At 39.3% G+C, this 12,729-nt stretch overlaps 1 protein-coding gene across 5 annotated transcripts in view; it reads left to right on the top strand.

The window, feature by feature from the left end:
* Positions 1–12,729, top strand: part of FAF1 (Fas associated factor 1) — a 518,996-nt gene that overhangs the window by 485,330 nt on the left and 20,937 nt on the right. For all 5 annotated transcript variants that reach the window (XM_077993853.1, XM_077993852.1, XM_077993856.1 and 2 more), the window contains 1 exon segment: positions 832–1,047. In XM_077993853.1, the coding sequence (XP_077849979.1) occupies positions 832–1,047 (216 nt within the window).

The following is a 12,729-nucleotide window of genomic DNA, read 5'->3' on the forward strand; positions in this document are numbered from 1 at the left end:
AAGCCCACACTAGCCATGAGGCCTTCCAGCAGTTTACTTCACCTGCTTAAGTCAAATGAAGGGTTTGGTCCATCTGTAGGTCCAGAAATCAATGACTAAGATTTGGCCAAATCCCAAAGCGAGTTAGTGGCAAAGCCAGAACTAGGACTGTGGTCTTCTTCTACCAATAAACCCGATATTTGAAGTTCTTTCCATGTTTTAAAACTTTTCTTTTATTGTGGCAAAATATATGTACACTAACTTGCCATTCTTAAGTATACAATTCAGTGGCATTAATTGTATTCACAGTATTATCCAACCACCACCACTATTTCCAAAATGTTTTCATCACCCTAAACAGAATTTCCCCATTCCATTTTGACATAAACATAATAATCCAGTATTCTACAAACTCTGCAGTTACGTCTACTTGAAAAATGTATTTCTGATATAAATATATTTCTGTGTGTGTGTGTCTTTTCTGAATGCATCTAATAGCTTTAATTCATACCCTAGAAAGGTATCAATTGGGTATTTGATATGAATGTCTTTGATCACAAATATCTGAGCCCTTCAGTTAAAAAAAATGCTTTTTCTGTGTAGTTTCCTATATATTTAATAATATGTGTCATTAAGGTGGAATTTATTTTAATTACTTGCCTATTGGGCTAATATTAAGAAAATGAAAAATACATGATTCTATTTTTCAAGCATTAGGCTTGGCTAATAAATGGGGCAGTGACTTTTCTATGAATTTCTAGAAAGCAGCAGCTTTTTCTCTGGTCTCTTCCTCCCCACTCTCCATAGTCCAGTCCTTCCCACATTTTAACACCTGGTTTTTGCTCTCCCTAGGCCATCCGGCTGTCCTTAGAGCAAGCCCTGCCTCCTGAGCCAAAGGAAGAAAATGCTGAGCCTGTGAGCAAACTGCGGATCCGGACCCCCAGTGGCGAGTTCTTGGAGCGGCGTTTCCTGGCCAGCAGCAAGCTCCAGATTGTCTTTGATTTTGTAGCTTCCAAAGGATTTCCATGGGATGAGTACAAGTTACTGAGCACCTTTCCTAGGAGAGATGTAAGTTCCCATACCTATAGCAGGAAGTATATCCCAGTGGGAGATGTGCCATCATTAAAGCTGAACAAAGTAGTTCAAGAAAAGTCCTATGGTGCAGGCAACTACCAGACATCCAGAAGTCCTTCTTTGTTCTGCACATCACTCTGTCCTTAGCCTTTGGAGAAAGTATGGCTTCCCAGGCCAGCAGACATGTGTACCCAGTAGCCTATGTAAGAAATTAGGTACAGATCTTCCTTCCTACCTGTTTTCCCTATTCCATCATTCCAGTCTTTGCCGAGGTCTCATCTGTATTCCTCAAATGAGATATATTCTGTAGACCTTAGAATATACCTGAGAATTGTAAGTTTAACAGCTTAACAGTTAGATATCAGGGTCAACGAATATAGGTTCACTAAGAATGACTCATGCAAAACAGAAAGTATTTTGTGATTTGATAGTCTTACTATACCCTGGGAGGTTACAGAGGGTGACCTGTATTCACTGTGTGCTTGCATTACAGCACAATATTTGATAGTCTCTCATAGTATTCTGGGGTAAAGTAAAGAGATATAGATGTGTTAGATTCATTGCTGATTAAATGGTTGCATCCAAAAAATGTTAACCACCATTTCCTTGTAGGGAACCAAGAGGCTCTGTATTTAATCTTTTATTACTTACCATATTTATTAGCAACCTACATGAAGACTTTATCAGATTTATAGGTTATGAAAAATAAGATTCAAGAAAATCTTAAAATACTGAAACTTACACAAAATGAAGCTGCAGAAATTTTACAGAAACGTGTAGAAATAGATTCCTTTAGTAGAGGTTATGGTTGAATTAAGCTGAATACACATTAATAACATGTTGTGGCTGCCAACAAAAAAGCTAGCTCCTGTTTTAGAGGTGTCATCCCAACCAGAGGTTAACTTAATGGTCCTGTTTAACTCTGCACTAAGATAAACTACCCCTGGGTAATGGGTGCACCAAAATCTCACAGGTCACCACTAAAGAACTTACTCATGTAACAAAATACCACCTGTTCCCCAAAAACCTATGGAAATAAAAAATTAAAAAAAAAAAAAAAACCTACCCCTGAAATAGTCTTTAGGCTTCACACTGAAAAACGAAGCCTGAAGAAATAGGAGCAGGGCTGGTAGGAAGGTGAGGGAGCTGCAAATCGTGTCATTTAAGGAACATTACCTCTAAAGAAGGAAGGACCATGGGAGATGTGATTGTTGTCTTCAGCTACTTGAAGGCATGCCTTGTAAAAGAGGGATCTGATTTTTTGAGGCTCCAGGGGCAGAACTGGGACCAATGAGTTGAAAGTTACATGAGACAAAATTTGGCATAGTGTAACAAAGCATTTTATAAGAAAGGAATATGTTGTGTCGTGAAGTGTTAATTTTCCTATCATTGGAGATTACCAAGTACTACTCTTTTCAGGAATAACAGATATATATGGAGAGGGATTCATCCCTGGTATTCCTGCTTGATATGGGATGGGACTTAGACTTCCTTAGCTCTAAAATATACAGTAAATATTCTGTGATTCCATTATGATCTAGGCATAGTAACCTAGCATACAAAAACCAAGAATTTCATTAAGGCACATCTGAGTCTCTCACATTGGCTGTCAGGTTTACAGGATAGAGAGAGAAACTAGTAATATCCCCTCTGGGTGGAATGAGGATCTTGCCACTTATTTCTAAGCCCAGGAGACTGTAGTGGAACCCAGGTGCTGACTATTGTTCCTTTTTCACTGGTCCTGCCTCCTGCTCCAAGGTCATTCCCTTTATTTGTATATAAGGCACACAAACATGCACAAGGGAACACAGGCCTGCATATGTTCTTACCACACAGCCAAGTATGAAAACTACCTTAACTTCTGTCACTGAAGTTGAACTCTCAGTGTGTGAACATTTAACAAAGAACCAATATCAAAGGGTTCAAGATCAGCCTGGTTCTCATACTTTATGTTCTGTGATGAAAATCTCACCTCAGAGAACTTAAAAAACTTAGGAGCTAAGTTTGCCCTTCCCAACCCTTAGTTTTAAGTCACTCCCTTTCTGAATGGGTCTCGTCTTTAAAAATGGAAGTACTGGAAGAAATAGACTTTCTGCATTTTAAAATTAAACTTTTTCTTTCAAATTAATTTTTAAAGCTTATTACTGACAGGGATGGGGTGAAAATATCTTAAAAGAAGCTAGGCTTTTTGATCACTATTAAGAACCTCTTTCCACGGGGTGAAACTCTGAACTGTGGAAAGTTGCTGTTGAAAGGAAACTGGGGAGATGTGATGTGAAATGCAGAGTGTTCTTGGGCCTGTGACTATCTCCCTGCAGTTGCCAGCATAGTGCTTCATACATAAGCATCAGTAACTGTTGTTGAATGTTAATAAGCTCGGACTCCCCTAATCTCTGGTTCCAGAATGAACAGAGAGGCTGGTCCAAATGAGAACAGATGCTCTAGGCCCACCCAGATTCCAGACTTAAACTAAGAAAGCCCACCCAAGACTCTTTAGGCCTCCTAGAGCCAGGGGTGGGGTGAGAGTTAAAGGCCCTTCATTCTTCTCTGAATTCTCTTTCAAGTCAAATGACTAGTGTTTTTGCAAGGCTATTCTGTAACAGCCATCTGTGTGTCCTAGGATTAGGATCTAATTTGTAAAAGTCATCTTAAATTACAGCCAAACTAAAGACTGTTAAAAAGCACATCTTAAGGCCTTGCCTTTTTAATAACAAATAATATAAGCCTTAACTCTAGGAGTCTTAATTGTGTCTTCAGCCTTTTCTCCACAAAGCAGAGACTGGTTTCTCAGCAGAGGAACCAGTTAAGTGTTCTTCTGTACCTCCCATGCCTGCCACCCACCCCCAGCCAAAACAATACTTCATGTTAAGATTTCTCAGCTGTCTAACCATTTAGTAAATGTCTGCTGAGCATACTTCCCTGAACTGAACACTGTAAGACAACCAAAATAGCCGCAGACATAGGCCTTCCCCAGAAACGCTGATTCAAGTTGTGGAAGCAATGAGTTACTTGGTTTTGGGGTGTGTGTGTGTGTGTGTGTGTGTGTGTGTGTGTGTGTGTGTGTTTTCCCCAATTTTGCTAATAACAGTTACCAAGAGAAGGAGTAGTATTTATTTCCAGAGCTCTACCTCTTGGACATGTTAGAGCCGTGTGAACATCAGTGGTCCATTTGCCTTACTTGGGCATTGCCTTGGAAATGAGGTAGTTGAGTCCTAAAAGCTGTATAATGATATTCACCCTACTACTCCTCCTATAGGCCAACTCCTGTCTCTGAGTTAGAGTAAAGGACTGCTGCCAGCTCCCCCAGCTCCCCTCCAGACCTACAGTAGCCCAGACATAGGCCCTTCCCAGAAAAGCTGATTATCACTCATGCCACTTGGTAAGAGGTTGTCAGTATCCCCCAGCCTTCCTCTTCTGTGCCACTTCCTTATCTTCCCTTTTCTCTCCTCCTTCCTTTTCTACCCCTTCCCTTTTTTCCAATCCTATTTTACCTGTTTTATCTTCTCCCCCATCTTTCCATTCTTCCCTTCTCCTTATTTCTTTATCCCACAACTCTTCTTTCTGCCTCCTCTTTTTCTATTTTTTGCCTACCCATATCCACATCCCTCAGAGGAGCTCTATCTACGATTGGAAAGTGAGATCTTTCAATTTGTAAAATGACTGGAAAGCACTAGGAAAGGAGGATGAAGAATGGCAAGTGAGCTCTAAGAGTCCACTGATAGCCCATGTGTATTGCCACTGATATAATCACACAGCCCCCGTTCTAGCCTAGAGAACATGCCTTTTTCTAGATCTATAGATATGAATCCCCAAACAGACAGACATGCATTCAGGAATAAACTGTTTTCTTATATATCTAAAACAAAGTAATGAGGGAATTTATATTTTGCCCCAGCTTTCTAGGTTTTTTTCTCTGTAACTATAACTCGTAATTTTTGTTTCTCCCTCTAAGACTTAAATGAACAGGAGAATGAGTGTAAACAAGCTCCAGCAGCGTTTTTCTAGAGTAGACCTTCAGTAAGGTTTTGTTTAAATGTACTGGGGGAAAAGCCTTTCAAATTTGGGGTATACAAATTCCTTTCTCTGTCACCCATCCACTTTTATTATGCTAAGCACCAAGCTAAACACTACAAACACAGTGAAGAAAAATAATGGCATAGATCTAACCCTTGTAGAATTTACAGTCTGAATCCAGAAGCTACAGCTAGATGAAGTTTGACTTGACTTCATCCATAACACGTGGATACTATTTGCCACCATAAGGAGATAGAAGAAATTTAATTCGCATTTAATTCATGTATTTGTTCTCTCATTATAGCAAAACATTTGCTGTGCAACCTCTCTGTTTCAGCCTTCATACCAGATGCTGGTGATACAGAAATTTAAAAAAAATTGTTGCTGACCTTGAAGAGTTCACATTATAGTAAAAACACACATCTAAAGCAAATTGCATTACAAATTACACCCACAGTTAGAAGGATAAGTAATTTCAGCCAGCAGTGATAAGGGAAAGTATTACAAAGGAAGTGAATTTTACCTGATCCTTGCACAGAGAGATGTTCAGTGAGTGGAAGCAGAATAGCAAAGTCAGAAGTAAATGTTTCAGTCGTAGTTAGTCTTGCATGTGCATCCCACTCCATCATACTGAACACTGGACAACTTACTTGACCCTGCCGAACTTTCATTTCTTCATCTTTGAAAGAGAAATGATAATATCTGAGATGGTCATGGTAAGAGTTATATAAAGTGAATATAAATTACTATATTCATAGCACATAAAACAGTATCTGCTATAATAATCCTAAATAGAGAGAGGCAGAAGAGGTGGGAAGGGCTTACAGTTAAAGAAAACGTGGCAGCAGTGAATTCTTTCTCTAGAACAGTGATGGATATCAAATTTGAGTTACAAGTATCTGGCTGTAACCCAGGTTTAAGAATATATCATTGAAATCTTGCAAATATCTGATATTTGCAAAGGATCTCAGAGATATGAAGGCCAATGCTGCCACATTACTGGTGGGAGAATGAAAGCCTAGTAAAATTAAGCACTTAAGTCACTTGAACAGTTATAAAAACAGAGCTGATGGTGACATCCAAGTTTTCTTATGATCATTGCTTTTTGAGATTATTGAGTCCTTTTAAAAAACTTAATAAATTATAGAGTTCCACTTTAAAATTAGAGTCATAGAACTAGAAAAATCAACATTAGAGACCACCTAATAAATGCAATAAATTACAGCTGCAAGCACCAGTATTTTAAAATATTTTGTACTTCAATAACCTTCATATGGTAATACCTCTAATATTGCAGTTGGATTGATTTTCAATTTATATTAGACTTTTATTTTTTTAAAAAACAAGAGCCAGAAGAAAAAACTTTAATGCCATTGAACGACTGTATCTTAAAAGCTTTGTTCTCAAAATAAACCAAGATGAAGCATCTGATGTTAAAGGTCCTACTGCTGAGCTTGTTCCATTCCCCTCAGGTATTTTATATCACTATATCTGGTTATTTGGAAATGTTCAGTATCCCTAAATAATCAAGATTCAGATAAAAAGAACTATGATCGTGTAATGGAACACATTAGTATCTAGACGATTGCAATATTAATTTTGTCTCTAAACTTCTCTCAAATCTGTTCTTTTCTTCTCTTTCCCTCTATACCACTGCCCAAGTCGTCATAGCCCAAGTTAAACCTATGGCTTCCTAATTCATCTCCCTGCCTCCGGTTTTGCCTCCCCACATCTATCCTCCCCACTGTCTCTTGAGTTATTTTTTTAAACGACTTTGATGATCTCTCTCTCTCTCCTGCTTAAAAGCCTCCAGTGGTTCTAATGGCCTACAGAAAAAGTCCAAACTCCTTACCATGGCATACAAAATCTTCAAAGTTTCACACCATCTCCTTTTCCTGCTCAGTTCTCACTTCTTCTGATTACCTCCTCGCCACATGCATCTCACCATTAAACCACAATAAACTGCTTGACTGAAAGAAACAAGAGACCTCACTAAGGTACAAAATACATTTACAGAATTATCCCACTCCTCTTCTGTCAGCTTTGGGAGATACCAAGACAGGTGTGGTGTTAGTATCATTCAGCAATGGTGAATATGAGGTCTTGAGGTGAAGTTACTTGCTTGAGAGTGTACATTCAGTTAATTAATGACCACTGAGGACTGCAGCCCAGGCCTCTTGATTGCCTTATTTTCAGAAGTTATGTTGTGAAGAAAAATTATCCTGGATTATTCGACAGGACTCCTGAATTTTTAGGTAGAAGTCATTTGGTAAAAACTGTTTACAAAATATTTACAACATTCAAAAAAAAGTAAACAGCGAAAGATTTAAGAGACTAATACAGGTGCTGCTTAAATAGGTCTGTATATGAAACTCTAATCTGACACAACAGCAACCTAATTAAAGGGAAAAATACTAGCAAGGGCAGTTTATATTTCTTTAGGTTACTCATTTTGTTTAAGAAATTCATTTTCTAAATTGTAAGTTTTAAATTTTTTAAATTTTAATTGTTGGCCGAGTGCTCACGCCTGTAATCCCAACACTTTGGAAGGCTGAGGCAGGCGGATCACTTGAGGTCAGGAGTTCAAGACCAGCCTGGCCAACGTGGTGAAACCCTGCCTCTACTAAAAAATACAAAACTTAGGCCAGGCATGGTGGCTCACACCTGTAATCCCAGCACTTTGGGAAGCCAAGGCAGGTGGATCACGAGGTCAGGAGTTCAAGACCAGCCTGGGCAAGATGGTGAAATCTCGTCTCTACTAAAAATACAAAAAATTAGCCGGGCACGGTGGCAGGTGCCTGTAATCCCAGCTATTCAGGAGGCTGAGGCAGGAGAATTGCTTGAACTCGGAGGGTAAAGGTTGCAGTGAGCTGAGATCGCACCACTGCACTCCAGCCTGGTGAGAGAGTGAGACTTTGTCTCAAATAGAAAAAAAAAGAAAAATATTTTCAATGTGTAAATAAAGCTCGGCGTTACATATTTTGAAAGATTTTATCATCTCTGATTTCTTCATTTCACCTTGTAATTCCTATTTCTGGGTCACTGCTAGATGCTGGTAAAATATACGCTTAGTTGTATTCCACACCCTGTTTATCCAATACAGTTTTATTTTGCCAGCCTCTCTGCTTAGTGCCAAGGAATAAGGCATGGTCCCACATTTAAGAACATTTCAGCCTCTCATACAAACAGTCCTCATACTGCAGTTCATGCAGTGGATCCAAAGAATAGTCAAGCAAAAGGGGCAATAGATCCCTGCTGGCGTGGGTAACCAAGAGAGGTTGTGTAAAAGAGATAGCAGTTGAACAAAACTGAGGTAGATAGGATTTTTTGGTAGGTTGCTAAGAGGAAAACATTCTCCAGCAGCGAGGACAGCTTGAGGTAAAAGGGCTAATGTTGAAAAGCACAAAGCCATGACCAGACTGGCTGAAACGAGGGGGCTTTGTCTAACAAAGTCCTGAGAAAAGGCTGAAGGAGGTTTGGGGATAGGATATATAAAACCTGGAATACCAGGAGAAGGAGCTTGGCTTTATTTATTGAGTAACAGAATGATATAGTCATCCATTATTATCATCACAGTAAGAATAATAACACATACATTATTCCATAATTTACAGATTTACATTACCTGGCACACAGCAGATGCTCAATACATGTCAGTCCTTTGATCTCTTTCTACTGGCATTATCTAATTGCTCTCATCTAGTCTTGTGGCAATAAACGTAATATACACAGTTACAACTCACAAATATATATATCCAGTCTAAATTCTCTCTCTAACTCCAAACATTTCTACATACAGCTGTCTACTCAGTATCTCCACTTTGCATCCAGTAGGCGTCTCACATGAAACATAGTCAAAACTGAATTCCTGATTCCTACTCTCCCCCAAAACCTGCTCCTCCCATAGTCTTCCTTATCTGATTAAATGGCAGCTTCATTCTTTTTGTTCAGGCAAGAAACCTCAAGAGTTATCCTTGACTCCTCTTTCTCTCCTTTCTCCATCCAACTCATAGCAAAATCTGTTGGTTTTACTTTCAAAGTATACCCAGAATCTACTTCTCAGTACCTCTACAACTGAACCCTAGCCCAAGCCACTATAATCTGTTATCCAAATTATTATAATGATGTCCTACTGGCCTCTGCTTCCATCTGTGAACCCCTTCAATCTTGTTTTCAAAAAAGACAATGATATTTTTTTAATAAGGCAAATTATGTCACTTCTCTTTTCGAACCCTGTAATAGCTCCCCATCAGTTCAGAATGAAAGGCCTTTATTGATCTAACTTGCTGGCATTTCTCTGACCCCTCTCCCACTCAGTCATTTCCATTTACCTTGGCATCTTTGCTATTTGTACAACACCATGAAACATGTTCCTACTTCAGGGCCTTGCATTTGCACTTTCTTCTACTGAAATAGTCTTCCTCTAGATAGTGCTTATGCCCTCACTTCCTTCAGGTATCTGCTCAAATACTGCCTTTTTTGAGGCTTTTGCTGACCAACCCATATAAAGTAATAGTCTTCCTTCCCTCCCCTCTCTGCCCTACCTTCCCCACCCTGCCAGACTGACAACCCCTATTTCTCTTATCCTGCTCTCTTTTTCTCCACTGAACTGTTCACTCTCTGACATAATAGGTATATAGTTGTTTATTGTCTCCCTGCTACTAGAATAAAAGCTCTTAGAGGGCAAGAACTTTATTTGTTAACTAATCCTGGCACCTAGGTCAGTACCTGAAACTTAACTGATGCTCAGTAAATACCTGCTGAATGAATGAATGAATGATGCAAATGAACAAACAGCCTGTGAAATAATAATAATGCTGTCTTCTATTTATTGAGTTCCCCTTATATGTTCCCATTATATGTTAAAGTGCTAGGCACTTTACAGGTATCATGTAATTGAATTCTTACAACAACCCTATGAGATTGGGGTATCCTTACTTTATGGTTAAGAAATCAAAAGCTCAAAGAAGCAGATTTCAAACTCATGTCCAAAACCTTTTATACCAGACAGATATTATCTCCATTTTATAGCTTCAAAACTGAAACTGTAAATTAAGTGTTTTAACCAAGATCACATAGCTAAGCAGTGGCAGAGCTGGCACTTAAATGTGACCGTAGTGATTCTTTCTGTTATATCTCACTAGTAACCTGGAAAGATGAATTGACAATGGAATAAAGACTGAAGCCATAAGAATAATTAAGGATGTTGTAGTCTTTAAAATGAGATGATAGAAATACCACCAGGCAGGGGAAGATTGGAGAGATGGTTGGATGTAAAGGTTACCAATGCCTAGACTAAGTATTTGGTAAATGGCCCATAGATTCTCCTGTCCTCTCTATACTTGGAGTCAGACAGATCTTTGTTCTAATACTGGCACTTCCACCTATTAGCTGAGGTGCTCTGAGTACATCATTTCTCTTTTCTGTATTTCAGCTACTTCATCTTTCAAGTGACGATAATGTCATGTGTCCTCACAGATAAATTGTGATGATAAGATCAAAAGTGATAATGAAAATACTTGGTAACTGGCAGAGGGCCATGCCGTTTGAGTTGGTAATGGCTAAACTTCTTTAATCCATGTCCCAAAAGTCACTACTTTTGACCTGTCTCTAGCCTTTTAAAAAATAAGTTTTTAGACACATTCTTCATTCTTAATATGACAGTGACTTGCACTTTGCCAGTTGCATTATAACAGACTCTTCCTTGGAAGAAAATCCACTGTTTATTGCAGTCCCCTTAGTAAAATGCAGTAAAAATGTGTTCTGAGCCTTGGCAATCATGACAGGGAGACAGCATGATGATATAATACAAAGAACCAACTATTAGGGGGGCCTTGGGCAAGTCACATAACCACACTAAACTGGTTCTTTTACCTGTAAAAGGCAGATAATAATAACCACCTTCGTGCTGGTTGTAAGAATAAAGTGAAGGCCAGGTGCGGTGGCTCATGCCTATAATCTCAACTCTTTGGGAGGCCAAGGCAAGAGGATCGCTTGGGCCCAGGAGTTCAAGACCAGCCTGGACAACATAGAGAGGCCGCCCCATCTCTATAAAAAATGAAAATTTAAAAATAAAGAATTAAGTGAGGTAATGTGAGGACACAGACATGGCACATGGTGCATTCAAGACGTGAAGCCTTAAGATGTGTAGACCTTGTGCTGGGAAAGAATAGCACAGCTCACCAACTAGACATACCCCTGGTGTGTAGGATGACACCACACCATCTCACTTTCACACCTACTTTCCTCTAAGGAAGCATATTCTCTCTTCTCTCCACATTACTTTTTTCCACAAAGCAAAATCCTTTCAGCTAGGGTTACATGGAAATGTGACCAAACATCCAAGAAGTTTTCAGTGACTTTTGTTGGTAGAATTTTCTGCCTAGTTTTAACAACAGTTGGGCCTGAGCCTTCCAAGAGGTGGTGGATCTCCGATGTGAAAGTTTTCTTTGAAATTTTTATGGCTGATTTCAGGACCTCTTCAGTTTTTACAGCCTTTTCCAGCTTTCAGTGAGAGGAATTAACAATTATTAATGTTCTGTTCCATGCCAGACCTTGTGCAGACATTTCAGAAAATATTCTCTCATTTAATTTTCATTCAACCCTAAAGCATAGATAGTAGTCCTATTTTACAGGTTAGACAACTGGGCTTAAGAGATGTTAAGTGATATTTCCAGCACCACACACATAGTAACTGATATAATTGGGATTCTAACCTCCAAAGTCTATGCTCTTTACCCTAAACAAAACATTTTCATATAATGTGTTGGGGGTCCCCCAAGACTATCTCTAAGTTCAGTGATTTCCTAGGAAGACTCACAGGACTCAGCATATAATCACACTTGTGGTTATGAGTTGTTACAGCAAAAGGTTACAAAGCAAAACCATCAAAGAGAAAAGGTACATGGGCAAAGTCCAGGGGAATCCAGGCACAACCTTCCAAGGGTCCTCTCTCAATGGAATCATAGAGGACATGCTTAATTACCCCCAGCAATGATTTGAGACAACACATGTGAAATGTTGCCAGCCAAGGAAGCTTATAGGGACTCTGTGCCCAGGGTTTTTATTGGGGGCTGACCACATAGGCATACTCTGCCAGACATATACCAAAATGCCAGACTCCCAGAAGGAAAGCAAGTGTTCCTCATAAACTATATTGTTTGCACAAACAGTTTACGCATAATGAGCCACTCTTATCAGTTCTGGGAATAATGGTAACCCTTCTCAAACCCAAGTTTCTAGTTGCCAACCTTGTAAGCAGGCCTTTCAAACACTAGCAGTCCTGCTGTGTTAACCCTTCTCTGAACGTATAACTTTGTTTTCTAAGATATTTATGTCTCAAATTCACTTCTGGAGTTTACTGCTAGATATGTAAGGGGACCTCTGTAAACAGGGAAACTTCCCACCTTCTCTTGGAACATAACTTAGTCCTGTAGCAAAGGGTATAAAAGTAGTCTCAGAAGAATCCTAACAAGCACCAATCAACCTGTATTTTCAAAGGAGATTTTCAAGACATCATGAGGGACAATCCTTAGAAATAGCCATCACCTAGTTTGTAGAGTATCAGCGTGTTCAATGCAGATTTGCCCCAAATTCTATAATGGTCTGCTCTGAACCCCTATTGTTGTCCTTGAGCCTACAGCCACTTTCCCTGCCTAGGGA

The sequence above is a fragment of the Macaca mulatta genome, chromosome 1, assembly GCF_049350105.2.
Source record: "Macaca mulatta isolate MMU2019108-1 chromosome 1, T2T-MMU8v2.0, whole genome shotgun sequence".
Classification (NCBI taxonomy): Eukaryota; Metazoa; Chordata; class Mammalia; order Primates; family Cercopithecidae; genus Macaca; species Macaca mulatta.